Source organism: Ascidiella aspersa, chromosome 3 (genome assembly GCF_963924565.1).
Source record: "Ascidiella aspersa chromosome 3, kaAscAspe10.2, whole genome shotgun sequence".
NCBI lineage: Eukaryota > Metazoa > Chordata > Ascidiacea > Phlebobranchia > Ascidiidae > Ascidiella > Ascidiella aspersa.
The window spans coordinates 39326587-39341975 of NC_139449.1; the positions used below are offsets into that span (position 1 = coordinate 39326587).

Sequence of the window (15389 nt, forward strand, 5' to 3'; positions counted from 1 at the left end):
AAGCAGATTATATCTTCTAAGCTACAAATATCTCCTAGTGATGGAGTAGGTGACCCTGTTAAAGACTTATTAAAAAAATGCTCACATTTCAATCAAATACTGTATTGTACAATGTTTTTTATTACTGTAAAATTAGCATTGGTGGAATTAGCCAAGACTCCAGCAAAATACTTAAAGCAACATGAAAGGAGCTAGCAAAAAGGTTTAACCATGGAAATACTTTTTTTAAAACAAGATCCTATTATTAGTATATCGCTTCGGCCCCAGACAAACCAGATGACAATACATAATTTTGGACTCCAGCTATAGTAGCACCAAAGTGGTTAATTTTTATGGCTTGTCTAACTTTGACAAAGTAAATTAATGGGTTCGTCAATACGACTCTCTATGTTGGATAGGTATGATTTCAAGTGGATGAGAATGTAATAGGTGCTTGTATAGTAATACTTTTTCAACAGTTAATATCTTGAATTTAAAGAAATTATATTTAGAAATAGCTGGATAGTTTACAGGAATTCTAGAAAGTAATTAATGAATATATTTGTACAAAATAAAAATATTATTTGGCATATTGCCAGATAAAGTTGTTTAAAGGGTCTTGCTTGATGCCTTAGACCAGTGGTTCTTAACCTTATAAGTGTCGTGGCTACCTTCCATTAGCGCTAAACACTTTGTGATCCCTTTGCCCACAAATTCTAAAAACATCTCTGGACAAAACGCAAACCAAAACAAAATGGTTTAACTGGCTAAAAATTAAAATACAACATGCCTGTTGTCCCCCTGGGGTCCAAAGGACACCGTTGAAAAATTTTGCCTTTTATATTCTTCTTTTTATTTCATGAAACAAAACCATTTATTCGAAATTTGTTTATACCTTGTTCATAAATTTTCAATTGGTGAAAATTTGAAATTTATAAAATTAATAAAAAAATGTATCCAGTTGTCATATTTTTGTAAAATTAAGGCAATTCTTATCAGCGAAAACTAAAATAATAGTAATCTAAAACAGATATTTATCTTGTAAATTGTAGAATATTACATCTAGAATTATACCACAACATTTAAATCTAGATGAAAATAATCTAAAATAGCAACTATGTGCTCTGGTCAAATTTATGCGGCCATTCCTGGTTTTATTAGCTTCGATACAATGGTATTTGCTATAATCAATTTTATGACGTACTGTGTAAATTGAAACCTCACAAGTAACAGGCAGTGGTATGATCACACACTATTATCAAACATAGTTAACAAATACTTTGTCTTATTACTTGTATGTATTTGTTTTTCTAGAACTTTATACAATCTGTTGAATAGAAATATTTCAGCTAATGTGTTATTGTACGTCTGTACTATAGTTGTATGTAAAGTTGAACGCATTTGAAAGTTTGGTCACTTTTTACTTTATTACAAGAGTCTCACTTTGTAACATCACAAAAACAGCTCCTCTGGTAATTGTAATTGTTAACCAACGTTTCGGCTTGTATAGGTTGTCCAAATACTATGTTGTCTAAAGACTATTTTGCCAACAAAAAAATGAAAAAAAAAATGCAGAGAGCTTCGGGAAAGTCTTCGGAAGTCATAAAACTTCAAATGCAATTTTCATATAAAAAAATAACCACATAGTGTTTTAAGCATCATTTTTAAAACCCGCACTAGGGATGTTCAAAGTAGAATCCCAAGGTATTCTAGAATAATAGGTTTCGAATCTAGAATAACGAATCCAGAAAAGCGAATCCTAGTATATTTTTATTAAATTATCTAACCTAGGTTTTGTTTGGGGAAGGGATTAATCTTTATCTACCCCACAGGGCCCACAATCACAGCAATAAATCGCCCAAACAATTCGCTAACATGTGTACATTATAATAAAAAATTCTCCCATATGTTTAACATTCTCAACAACTGTCATTTGAAGTAGTTGTGTAAACTGTATTATGTCCACTGTCCAGGTTGTCGCCAAAACTTATATTTTTGCCAATAGTGAGTACAATGAAACACTGCGCACAGAAGTCTTAAGCAATTCGGTCCTGTATTTTAAAGCATTATTGGGTTTTAGTGCTTCTTTATTGACTAACATGATCTGTTATGCAGTCAAATAATGTACTGCAAAGAATACAAAGTTACTATTGACATAACGAATTCTTGACAATTACCCCGTGCATAACTGCATAATCTCGCTGAATATTGGCCTAAAGTTGACCTTAAGTAACCCTATTTAGCGCATTTTGTAGACGGCCAGCACGTTTTACAACGTAATATTACTTTTGCAACTTAACGCATTTAGGGCAATTGCGAACTCCACACCAGACATTACAAGTTAGTCGCTCGCCCAATAACACTTGATTGACACTTAATTATTAGACGAACGTTATCGCGAGACGCGGTAATTGGTCGCCCGAAAAAACGCTGACACTGCACTACGAGGTTACATTTAAAGCAAGCACTATAAATTGGTCGACCTATTTCCACCTAGTGGTCAAATATTTTAAAGCGTCATATCTTCGGAACTGCTCATCACAGAACGCTCAAAATTGTTGCAATCTTTTTTCTTTGAGATCTTTAACTGTTTAAAATATAAAGAAACTCAAGAAACATGGGTTCCGCCCCTTTAAATTAAGCATGGAATGGCCTTTTGTGAATGACTCTATATACTACTTCACTGGGTTAAGGTTGATTCTTAGGTACTGAGGAGATGCTTTAGCACTTATTTTCTTTTTGAGCGATCAACTCTGTATAACGCAACAACCTTAACTTAAAACCGGGTGTAGTACGGTCATTATTGGACGAGCGACTAACGTAAACTGCCAAGTGTACTGATTTCACAATTTCCATGCACATTATCAAATAACCTTTATTGATTTTGAATCAATTTTATCTTACATAAAGTATATTTTATCACCCCTTTCCCTTCCCGTAGTTAAACACAAAAGTAATTCACTGGATTTAATTTCTACATCAGTGATCGGCAAACTTTTTGTCGCGCTGTTGAAGGAAATCACGCTCCCAGAAGTATATTATCAATTTATTGTTGTACATCAGGGGCGGGCAACATACGGACCCGACCCACGATTTTGAGCGGCCCGCAGACAGTTTCCGGTCTTACATGATAAAAGGTGGATCATTTTCCCACATCGTCCCGCCGACTGGAGAAGTTACCCGCCCCTGGGCTACATAGACATTCAAGTAAAAATAGTGTTCAAAGATTCTTTAATGCGCAAATAAATTCAAAGATTATTCTAATGCTTTTGGAAAAACATCCTTTCATTTAAAGAGTATGCAACAATTAAAAACATTTAAATATTGAAAGACTTTCTGGCAACCCTGGATAGCTAGCCAAGCTGCTCAAAACATTCCTATAGCCCAGTGGTCTCCAAACTTTTATTCACCAACGTCAACTTACATGAAATGAAAACAGCATTAATAGGCGACCCCAGTTTGTTTTCTAATAAGTAATGCCTGAATTAAATATCACAAGGGATTGATTATGCTTAAGTTATACACAATTCAAGAGAACTGTGGCTACACATGTGTAGCACAATGAGAAGTTCAAATTAACGCGTGGTTTTACACACATGAAAAAAAAATTAAAAATAAATGTTAAAAAATATATGTCTAATATTTTTGAATAGGTTTTCTGTTTGTCCGCAAAGCACTTGGCAGCGTTTTATATCAAATCATCTTTGATTTGGCAGCATTTTCATATCAAATCATCACAAAAATTGAAATTTTGTAACCACCTGTCCCAGATTTTCATAATATTTACGTTGTGCAAAATATGGATCAAAAAAATAAGTTGGCAAAAAAAAAAACTGCAAAAATTCCAATCCGTTAGGAAGTTACAGCATTTTGAAATTTGATCACTAGAGGGGGTTTTTGGACACCCGAAAAACGCAAATGCACATTAAAATGCAATAAATTAAGTAAAAATGGAAGCAAAAGTTTGTTTCCTATCATTTTTGGGTCAAAATTGCATTTGTATGAGTTTTAGAGGCCTTTAGGGGCACTTAAAGAGAAAAAAATCTCCACGTATTAAGCTAAATTGCTTAAGTCTGCAAATATTTAGGAACCCATTTTTTTTTATATACCAAGAACTTCCAAAAAAGCTTAAAATGGAAAATTAGACTTGTGGAAAAAATTAGACAATGCACTAATTTGTCTATAAATTGAACTTAATCTTAGCGCTGCAAAACGTAAACAAACCAAATGCTGTTATACTATTCTCGCACTTACGTAGTTAAAATAGTCAAAAAGCATTTGAAATGGACTCGTGTATAGTTTGTCGAAGAGGCAGCGGGCCCGATGAATTACAAAGACTACTTGGTTTATTGCTATTAAGACACGTGACCCAATTACATCGAAAAAACACGCAGCTTTGACTGGTGAGTTAAACCCTGACAAAAACGAACAAAAATCGATAATGACTTGGGGGTCCGAACCCCCACCCCTGTATACGCCACCATGCAAAACTAACACCTGAAAATATTCAACAATCGTAACCCCGTCTAGTTTTACTTGGTAATTCAGTAAATGACCCAGCAAATAAATAATTCTGTAGTTTGGGTTAATTATAGCAAAAATTTACATTGATATCAGAAAAACAGTTGTTTCGTTAAAAGAAACAAATTTGACGATAAAGGGGCATTTCCCAAAACGCAGATAGATCCAAAATGTTGTGAGGAAAATTGCGCACATTGCTTGTAATCACACAAATAGAAGATATCACAAATAAGTCACTAGTTAGACATTGTTTAACGTGTTGATAAACACGTAACAGACATATTTCAGGAAACGAAAAATGAATTATTAAAGTTTAAATGAAGTAAAATATTCAAGTTTTATCCACAAACCTGCTTCAGTGATGTTGTCATCTGGTTGTGGAAGATGAATGTGAACATCACCGCTGGTGAGAAGTAAGTTTTCAGCTTGTACGTTATGCACATGATGCTCTTTGGTCGTATGAGTGTGAAACTCTTTCGTCTCATGAGTGTGAAACTCTTTTGTCTCATGAGTGTGAAACTCTTTTGTCTCATGAGTGTGAAACTCTTTCGTCTCATGAATGTGAAACTCTTTTGTCTCATGAGTGTGAAACTCTTTCGTCTCATGAGTGTGAAACTCTTTCGTCTCATGAGTGATTTGTTGTTGAACTTGAGCACCAAGGAAAAGGTTTTGCACTTGAAGTTGGTTCTGTTAATGACACAAACAAATTATATTACTATTGAGCTGAACATCAATTGTTGCAACAAATTGGTGTTAAACATCTGTTGCACTTGACTCAAAAAAAGTGTCTTTTGCAGCTGTGAAAAATCAACTTTTGTTTTGCATTTTGTCTTATTACATTATTAGTTACAAGTGATTGTATTAACCCAAAGCTGCCAAATGTAGGTGTGTAGGTTTATAATAGGGCTCAAACTGCCCAGAAATTCGACAAAGTTATTTTGCAATAATTGTACAAAATCAGCTGATAAAACCACAATATAGATAATGCAACATCTGAGGCCAGTAGCTAGGTTTTAGTTGAACAATACAACCCGGGTGCTTCCAAATTACTTACACATTAGTCAAACAAACATGACAAATATCTCAACACACTCTATTAGGGCACGTCAAATGATTTAACGCGCATCTTATATCACCTTAAGAAAGGACAACCGTTAAATCACTACCACATCATTAACATTATTATTATATCACTAACACTAGCGCCAACTAAACGGTTGCACAGTGCACACATTTTGTTTGGCTAAACGAAAGTCACAGATATCAAATATATTTTGCACAATATTACATTTTTACAACTAACCATTCTTTTTCACTGAGCATGTTGATATTAATATGAACAAAATGCTTCTATGATATAGATCAGGGGTTCCCAACACCTTTTAAAGGCGACCCATTTTTGAAAAAAAAATCAGTTAGGTAAAATCTTGCGACCCAAGCAATTTGTCACATTTATAAGCCATACAAGATTGCATTGCATGCAAACAGCACTGCAAAATCAGTGCCTTTTCAGAAAATAACATGTTTAACCTTTCCCGAATATAATGTGTTTAAACCCCTGCTCTAACCATTGTTTTATATTGGAGTGGTCCCGGTCGGCAAATTAGGGAATTCCCGTAAAAAGACAGAAATCAAAATAACATCAACGTAGAAATAACACATAGTTTGAAATAAAACCGAATTTTGTCAGAATTAAACTTACACCACGAGAAAAAATTTAAGCAATCTTTTACCAAACCCTAACTTCATCACTAACTCCACCAATAACTCTAACCCGAAGCCAATTTTTAACCCAACCTATTACCCAAACCCAACCCCAAACATGGAAAATCAGTCCGGTAAATGTGGCGGCCCACAAACTGTGCCGGTCAAATTATGTCGTTTAGGTTTTATTCCATAATTTTATATTATTGCCTATTTATTATGTCTATTATCTTAGTGCCATGGACGGTACTATTTATAATTCCGCTTTAACGATTGCTACTTTATAGATGAATGTGTGTTCACAAATTATGCAATTGTGAAACTCACCAAGTCAATGTTCTGATCATCTGGAGCTCCGTTGCCTTCTTCTTGATTATCGGCCATTCTCTTTCTTTCAAGCAAACCCTAAGCAAAAGCAACTTAATGTAACACCCTACAGCAAATAAATTACTACTCACAACTCTAAATAAGCCAAAAAAAGTCTACACCAGTCATCTTCATTGAATAAAAGGCCAACCAGCAAAATTGCGGAATATTACATATGGTGTAAAATGTAGTGAAGTTAATAAGTTTTAAATACAAAATCATATACAAGTAGATTTTTTGGTACAGACCTTGTATTAAACATCTATTGTATGTAAATTTAAAGTTACACGCCTTTTCAGTTGTACAAACGACCAGCTATAAGTTGTTAAAACAGCTTTCTAACATAAGTTGGTGCTATGAGAATGTTGGGTTTTAGTTCAGCACTTAAAGCCAAACAACAAAGCAAATGCAATACAAAATTATACAGGATTCTATTGAAGTTCTAATGCTTTGCAAGGCAGTGCTTATACAAGCCAAAATACTTGGAAATCCGAGTTAATCTTATTGATATATGTACCATTGTTCAGTCTAACTTCACAAAGGTTGGACATTACCATAAATATACTATTCATGTACAGCAGGGGACATTTTGGTGCTGCGACCCCTCAACACAATTTATCAAAACTCGTGCCCTTTTTATAGCCACACTGATAATCAAGCAGTTTTCTTTCATATAAATAGAAACATAGCTACCAACAAAGAGGGGCTTAAATGGAAAATCGGCAAATTATGTGAAATTTTAATTTAAAACCCATGATTTTCTTCAGTAAAGTTATCTTGAAGTGTAATTATGTTGGCATCTAAGGCACATTCTAGTTGTTTAGAAGGTGAGTTGTAGATTGCTAAATGCACATTAATTGCCAATAATGTTTTGTACAGCACAGCATGTGCGACAGTCTGCATGGCACATTTTCTTTTAACGGCAAAAAATATTTAAACAACCAAGTAGTGCCTGAAATAAAACAGGAATAAAATAATGTGCTTTTTGGAATAAAACACAGTTTGTTAGACATGACTGAAAAGTATGTTTCGGAGAGAATTGTGGTAGCAAAACGTTTTAATTTTCTTGAAGAGTCATTTGTGCCCCCTTGCAAACCCTTCATGTGCCCGTAGGGGGGGCGCTTCCCCCACTTTAAAAGCCCTGATGTACAGTAGTGAGAGTTAAAAGTATAAGCTATTTTAAGTGGTAAACGAACCTACAAAACTTAGTTATTGCACACAGCCACTCACCTCACTAAATACTTTATTCGCTTCTTCTTCAGGAAATCTCACAAATCACAAGTTTCAACAAGTACTGGTTTACTTACTACTAACAATAAGAAAAAACCTGCAACAAAATACATTTAAATCTTCATGCAATATGAGCTTCATAAGTCTGATTGTTTTAGCATTATACTTTATTGTTTTCACATTCACACTTAGGTAAGCCTGGATGCCTTGGTGCGCAAAGTTGTTAGTTTACAGTAAAGGTCAACTAAGTACGACCTATGCAGCCTGTCCGGTTGATTTTATCGACCAGCGGCAACATATTATACTCAACAAACAGAACATATAGTAAGTTAATAAGTTTGACAGCTGTAACTGGCCCGAGCGTCAGGTATTACAGTTATCCAGTTCTTTGTTAAAAAGTATGGTGGCACCAGGTATAGAGGGTTATATTTACTCAAACAGATTTTATTTCAGTAAAGACTGACGAATAAGTTTAAAGAGTGAAACGACAACATTGTTTTGTGTAGATTCCTGTATCCAGGAAAATAATGAATGAATTGTTTTTCGCTTCACTCTAGAAAATCTAAAAATAAAACTGGTTCTTGAGTAACAAACTGATGCCCTTAGGTTAGCATTAAACACAACTCAACCAAACGAACAAACTTGAAAGAGCACAGTGCATGTTTCATTTCTATAGTTGGGCTTAGTAAAGGTAGTACCTGTTATAACAAATATACTTAGTATTTGTAAAATTACAAACAAGCTTGTGAGATCTTTAAGCACCAACAGTTTAACAACATAGTTGATAATGTTCAAGGCCAAGGGTTAGGCAATTACAAACTTGTAAAATGGGAAACTCACAACAGACCTAAAGCAGAAAAATATATAAAGCATAGTGCCAATGACATGATAAAGCCAAATGCGAAGTAATATCCACGACAGAGTAATATCTAAATCGTCGGAATAAGTATTAAATTCATCGGAATGATGCCTAAATGGCCTAAATAAAGTTTAAAACTGTAGGAAGAGGGTAGGGGACCGGGGCCATGGGTCTGGCACCGGCCGTTTTGAAGTCGATGTTTGTGCGCCTTAGATTGAATGGCGCCTTTTTTTAACAATGGTTAGGCAATTACATAACTGGATCCGTCCCTGGAAAGAGTGGTGTGTATATAAATCTTCAAACATATAGAAAGTCATGCTTGTTTCCTGAGGTTTGAGTTGCAGATTCCAAAATAAGTGTTTTAAACAAAATAAGCCGGACTGCATTTGCCCAGGTCTGTTCCAGACAGCCAAGACAAATTTAGATGCAGAATTAGGCCATGTCTGAACAAAAGAAAATAATTATAAGCAAAGCTTTTAAATGATATTAGCTTGCAAACATGAGAGAAACCTAATCATTATTGAAAAAAACCTAATCATTATTAAAAAAGCATGTTATTTGCAGAACTTAATGAACCGAAAATCATTTGTTTAGATGTTATAAAATGTTAAGTAAAAAAATATATATATATTTTTTAAAACATAACACAATATAAGCATCGTTGATCCAGGTTGTGGATTGTACAGTGCACCACTTGCCTAGAACAATTGGTTTTTATTATTTTTTATTAGCGTACTTCTTGACTTATATTGTGTTATGTTTTTAGATACTGATGATGCTTTTAGTAGCGAAATATATTTATCATATTATAACATATAAACAAACTGATTTTTTGAGTCTTGTATTAAGTTTTATCTTTATAATTGATGTTCAACCAGAATCGTTTGTTTCCAGCATTCGGATTCAGGAAGATTCTGTTATTCGAAAGAAAATTCTGATTATTAGCATATAACTTGATATGAAACCCTTTTCTTGTTACAGTTTACGGTTAAATTAAGATGCTCATACAGATAAAATATAATGTAAATCTACTAGATTGGGAGTTAGTAACTTTCCCTTACAACCTACATTTCTGTTTCGTTTATATTTTAATAGTTTACTCAATTATTACTCAACTTCGCTTTGTTCAACCAAGGTTGGTTCAGATATTAATATTTCTAGTATCTGGATAATGGATATATCTGCATATTTGTACTTTAACCCAGTGTTTCTTAATCAGGTGAATGGGTCACCCAGGGTGAATAATATTTTTGCAGGGGTGAACCAACCAAAAGGGGTGAATAAGAATGAACCGGCCAAAATGGACGACAGCTTGTGAGTAGGGCGGATATTCCGGGTGCACTGTTACATATATACGAGATAGTTTTATCATATCATTGGACAAGGGTGAATAAATATGGAGATAAATGCTACGAGTGAACAAAACTAAAAAAGTTTAAGAAGCACTGCTTTAACCTGAAAAATCGATAATTATCAGACTATTAATCTTTCGCAATTTACGTCAAAACACAATTGTTAAATAACCTGACAGTTACACAGTTTGTTATAAACATTATTACATGCCATAGAAATAAATATATCGCCCATTTTGAATATTTACTTTCTTATAAAGAACATAATGATTGGATTAAGTTAACCGCTAACGGTAGGTCAGTCATGAATCAATTCTATCGCTGTTAATTAATTGCAAAATTTTAGTAGACCTAGGCCTCCAGTATCTGACAGTAAGCGATACTTCTCGACTGCATTCTATAATTGTTGCACCATAACTGGCGGATTTTTGGCAAACATTCACCTACAGGAACTTTGGTAAAACAGACTGAAAAGATATAAAAACAAACTGAAAACGTTACATATGCTATTCAAAAACGACAGATTGCAAAATAGAATAGCACAGTAGGTCACCTTATTAATAAAAAAGGGGCTGATGACCGGATAAATCTGCTTGGTGAGCTAGATCTGACCCACAGGTTACCAAACAATGTGCTGCAATTAAAACCCAGCATTGCCTTGTTAAATATGGTATTTACAGATTTAATGCTTAAATGGGCTGCTATTCAACCGGGTAGTACAACTTGTTGCATAGCGAAATAAAACTGAGGTATACAACCAAGAATGGTTTGCAAGGGTGGATGGTATACAGGGAATAACAACAGAAACCTTGGTTCTCAAACATTTTTAGCTTGTGGCACAGTAAAAAACTAGTTTACTGAACAAAAATCACAGGTAAAGCCATTTTTTGGTTAAATAATAACCCACTAAGGAAACTCTTGCAGCAATAACTGTACATTAATCCAATGGGCTTCAACAAGTATATTGCATACCCAAGTGTATAGCAGAACTAGGGTGCACAGCTGACAAAAGGTATACAAAGGCTATACAGATTAGGTGATAGTTACGTGAGTTTGGACAAATTGTGTCAAGGAGGGTGCGTCCCAAAAGTTTAAGAACACCTATTTTAAGCAATAGTGTTACCACCAGGGCTGCGGAGTCGGACTCGAGACTCAGTTTGTTTTTGCTGAAGTCGGACTCGGGACTCGGATAAGACCTTGTAAAACTACCAGAGTCCCGAGTCCGACATGCGCATGTGCAGTACCACATTTTAAAACTGATATGGCCGCCAAATGGAAATTGTAAAGGTGGAATATTATATGGCGGAATATTTTCTAACCATGTATTGTGAGTGAATGAATTATAGAACATCCCTGGCACTGTAAGTGAATTGCTGAATATCCACGTTATTTTAGTTAGTGTAAACTGGTGAAATACAGGCTGTAGAGTCCAGGCCGGCTCGGGACTCGACGAAATCGCACATTTGGCCGGAGTCGGACTCTCGTTTATTTTTGGCCGGAGTCGGACTCGGGTTATTTTTAACCGACTCCGCAGCCCTGGTTAGTTTTATTTAAAGAATCGCCCGAATTTATAGAGAATAAATATTCAAACTTGAGCTAAATCCACATTATGCCCAATTGACATAATATTCCAAACGCAATTAGCTATTAAATTAAAAGCTTGTTACCATTTTGAATGGCCTATTTTTGTGGCCAGTGGAACAATAACATAATAAATTCACCAAATAAGTAAATAGCTTTGTTTTATTTTTAGTTCATTCCTGTTTGGGATTGTGAGGTGAATTTAGCCACTTACCTTTGCCGCAATAATTGACTTTACGTCATAATGAGCAGCTGGTGTTTGGATGCAAAGTGACGTCATAATGAGCAGCTGGTGTTTGGATGCAAAGTGACGTCATAATGAGCAGCTGGTGTTTGGATGTAAAGTGACGTCATTATGAGCAGCTGGTGTTTGGATGCAAAGTGACGTCATAATGAGCAGCTGGTGTTTGGATGTAAAGTGACGTCATAATGAGCAGCTGGTGTTTGGATGTAAAGTGACGTCAAGGCGGTATGGCACGGATTCCACAACGATGGAAAGTTGAACGCGACGAATTATTGCATTTACGCCCAAACATTCGAGCAACCGACGTTTATTCGCACATCACGTGACTATGCAGCGGACACAAAATGGCGCCCGTGCTCTTCAACCGGTGTGTACGGTGCACTGTAGGGTGCATCAAAATATACATGGGTTGCAGCAGAACGAAAAGGTATACAGGGGTGCATCACAAACTTTTAATGAAATATGAACATTCACGACAGGACTCTAGTAACAGATCGAAATTGAAACAACATCAAAGATCTAACCTTTACCCAAAGCCCACCCCTAACCCCAAACCCACTAATAATTTCACCCCTAACCCAAATTCTAACCGCAACTGCAACTATTGCACAGCCCTAATTACAAACAAGGACACACAGTTTGGTGTCCAAACAGCGGCATTAAAACATGATAAAAGAACAACCTAGTAGTGAACAGTTATAAATAGCGTTATTCATCAGGGTTGCTTTCCAATACTATTAATTTAAGTTTGGTTTGTGGTTAAGTATAAACGTTAACTTGCTTCTGCAAGCAAAAACAGATATGGGCCGAAAGTTTCCAGTCTTAATTATGTCTCAGTTACGTAAGGATTAGTTGCCAGGGTTTCATTTTTTTACACGTTAGTTTGGTAAAGACTATGCAAAATTAATTTTCGAATCGTTTTGCAATCAAATATTTTATTTTTTCTCTTCCAAAAAAAATCCTATTTCCAGAGAAAGTGGCAAACTGGCAATCGACGCCTAAAGCCTTTACCTTTGAGAAAAGTTTCAAGCTTTTTTAACTTATGGTCCAATCTGGCGACATAGTTCACGAACGTCATATAAATGAAGCTTCTAGCATTGCCTCCTGCTTTACGATGGGTGAAACTTTATTTTATACTGGCCTTGCCTCTTCATGTATTACCGCGATAATAAATTCACATACGGCAAGGTATTTGGGAAATGATCGAGAAATATATTCAATAAATAGAATTTACGTAGATAATGCGTGCGGCCATGTTATTGAATTTTGACGAGGTAACTTGTTTAAACAGCAAATATAATAATTCTCTAAAAAATTATTTAACGCCTATAGTTTGCTATGATATTTAACGCCTATAGTTTGCTACCAATTTTGCTCGGTAATATTTTACCCTGGCTTGGTCCGCATTCAGCTTTATGTTTTGCTTGCTGCGGCCCTTGGACAATTTCAATTTGTTAAGGCCTGGTGTTGATATGTTTGATTGGAGTAAAATGCGCAACAGGTGCAAATTGAGAGGCGTACACTGCCACCGGATTTCGCATTTATATTTGCGGCGGTAAAATATGTTGTATTTTACAAAGTGAAGCCTCTTTCTTAAATGCAAGTCGCACGCGCCTAGTTTTACTAACGCAGCCAACAATAAACATTGCGCTGGCGGGTCAATGAAGCGCAGCGTGATGTCAGCAGCCACTCAGTCGCTTCGCGAGTTGAGCCAAGGAAGCGATATAAACGAATTCTGTATCGAGTTTTTCTGCCGCTAGGTAGGAGTAGATAGCTACAAAGAGCTAAAACGATAACGTCACAATATTTTGGGTTTTTGGTCCCCCAGTCAGAGGCCCCTAGGGGTACAGCCTCAGAAACCTCTACATAGCACCAACATACCACTCTACGCCATGTCTGAACATTTGAAAGTTCTACCATGTATACTTTTTCTACAAAGCTTCGGACAAAAATCGGTCTGAAACATTTTCGGGCAAAAACAAAATATGTCCCGAAAATAAATTTTCGGCCAATATAATTAGACACCCTGAGTAGGCAAACTATCAACTTAAATAATTTGACACTAAAACTGTTACCTCACAGCGATAAATCGACTTTATATAATACATAAACAAATAACTATTTACTACGAATCCGTTATGACACTACGATTAAAATTCCATTATTCGTTTCCCGCCCGCGAGGCTCGTTACAACTTGATTACTTTGGCGATGGTATTAACTGCCGTATCGAAGACAAACGAAAATGCTAGCAAACCGTTTCGAGCAGCAACTGACTGAGTTTCAACGAAATACTCAAAAGCTATTGAAAGGAAAAAAAACAAAATGACTAAAAGTAGTAAAACTACATTAATGTATACAACAAACATAATAACTAAATCGTTTGCGACGTAACAGTGCTTGACAAATGGAGGTGTGACATGCTTGTAATCGACAGTCGTGTACTGCTCATAAATGCTACAAAACAAATAATTAAGAGTAAAATATTAATAATTTCTTGGAGAGAAATAGCCCCTGTGTTCCCCTGGCTACGCCTATGACCGTGGCCCTCCAATTACCGCTCCGTGGCCCCCCAGGGGGCCGAGGGCCACGGTTGAGAAACCCTGGTCCAAACCATAGCGTGTTGTGTTTGACTGTCACACAATAACCCAGGCCCCAGGGTTAATATTAAATTTCAATCAGCACTCGCCCAGACGAAATAACACTCGCAAAAAATATCTTCACATCGTCTGCGAATTTCCTTTTTACCAAATTGTTTTACACAAATAGTTTAACTTGCCTTTCTATTTCCTAACGTTTACACATTTATTGTATGAGACTCACAACGTTCGAACTTAAAGTTTGCAAATAACGGTATTTGATGTTCAAAGATAGAAAACCTTTCGTACGAATTAAATTTAAGAACAGAACTTGCTTCTGTTTAGACAAACTTCCAATATAAATAATAAGAAAAAACAAAACGTATTTCACAACAAACTACATTCTCTATATTAGAACCGAGTTTTTACAGCAAATCGTAAATATTTATCGTGCCATAGATACAAGTAGGAAACTCAATCAACGTAAATTAAACCAACATACAGGCGAGTTAGGGCTGACAAATATAAAGTTTCTCTGCCACAGAACAGTTCCTCATTTCATTCTCTGCATATTATCTTATAACAAGCCCAGACGAAAAATCGGGTTCCTCTTTGTCACAGTAAAGTTTTCGGCTGTGCTTGGCTGCCACACAATAATGTAGCCAACTATAGCTCACCTCAATGACGTCTGGCTGGTTTAAGGTAGGCCATAAACCTCAAGCCATTCAACCATAGCGTTAACTGAACAAGTCAGGTTGTGCTTGACTGCCGTAAATCCCCTAAACTCCCAGCATTTCACCAAACAGACTAACTCGTTGACTTGTTAATCAAAAAGCCCAAATGTTAAAAAAGAACAGAAATGCTCTGCTAAAGTGACTTGTATTGCCTATCAAGATGCAACAACATTCACTGTTAAATAAATGAAATTCGCAAAACTGCTAACTGCTGACGTTTCTCTATGAATTTTAATGATTT

General features: G+C 35.7%; 1 protein-coding gene across 2 annotated transcripts in view; it reads right to left on the reverse strand.

The window, feature by feature from the left end:
• LOC146162946 (NACHT, LRR and PYD domains-containing protein 3-like) overlaps positions 1-7922 on the reverse strand; it is a 98093-nt gene extending 90171 nt beyond the window's left edge. For both annotated transcript variants that reach the window (XM_083384579.1, XM_083384578.1), the window contains exons 1-3: positions 7801-7922; positions 6532-6609; positions 5037-5187 (exon numbers count right to left, since the gene is read on the reverse strand). In XM_083384579.1, the coding sequence (XP_083240705.1) occupies positions 5037-5187; positions 6532-6588 (208 nt within the window). In that variant the 5' untranslated portion in view covers positions 6589-6609; positions 7801-7922. The remainder of the gene's footprint in view (positions 1-5036; positions 5188-6531; positions 6610-7800) is intronic.
• Between the last annotated feature and the right edge of the window lie 7467 nt (positions 7923-15389).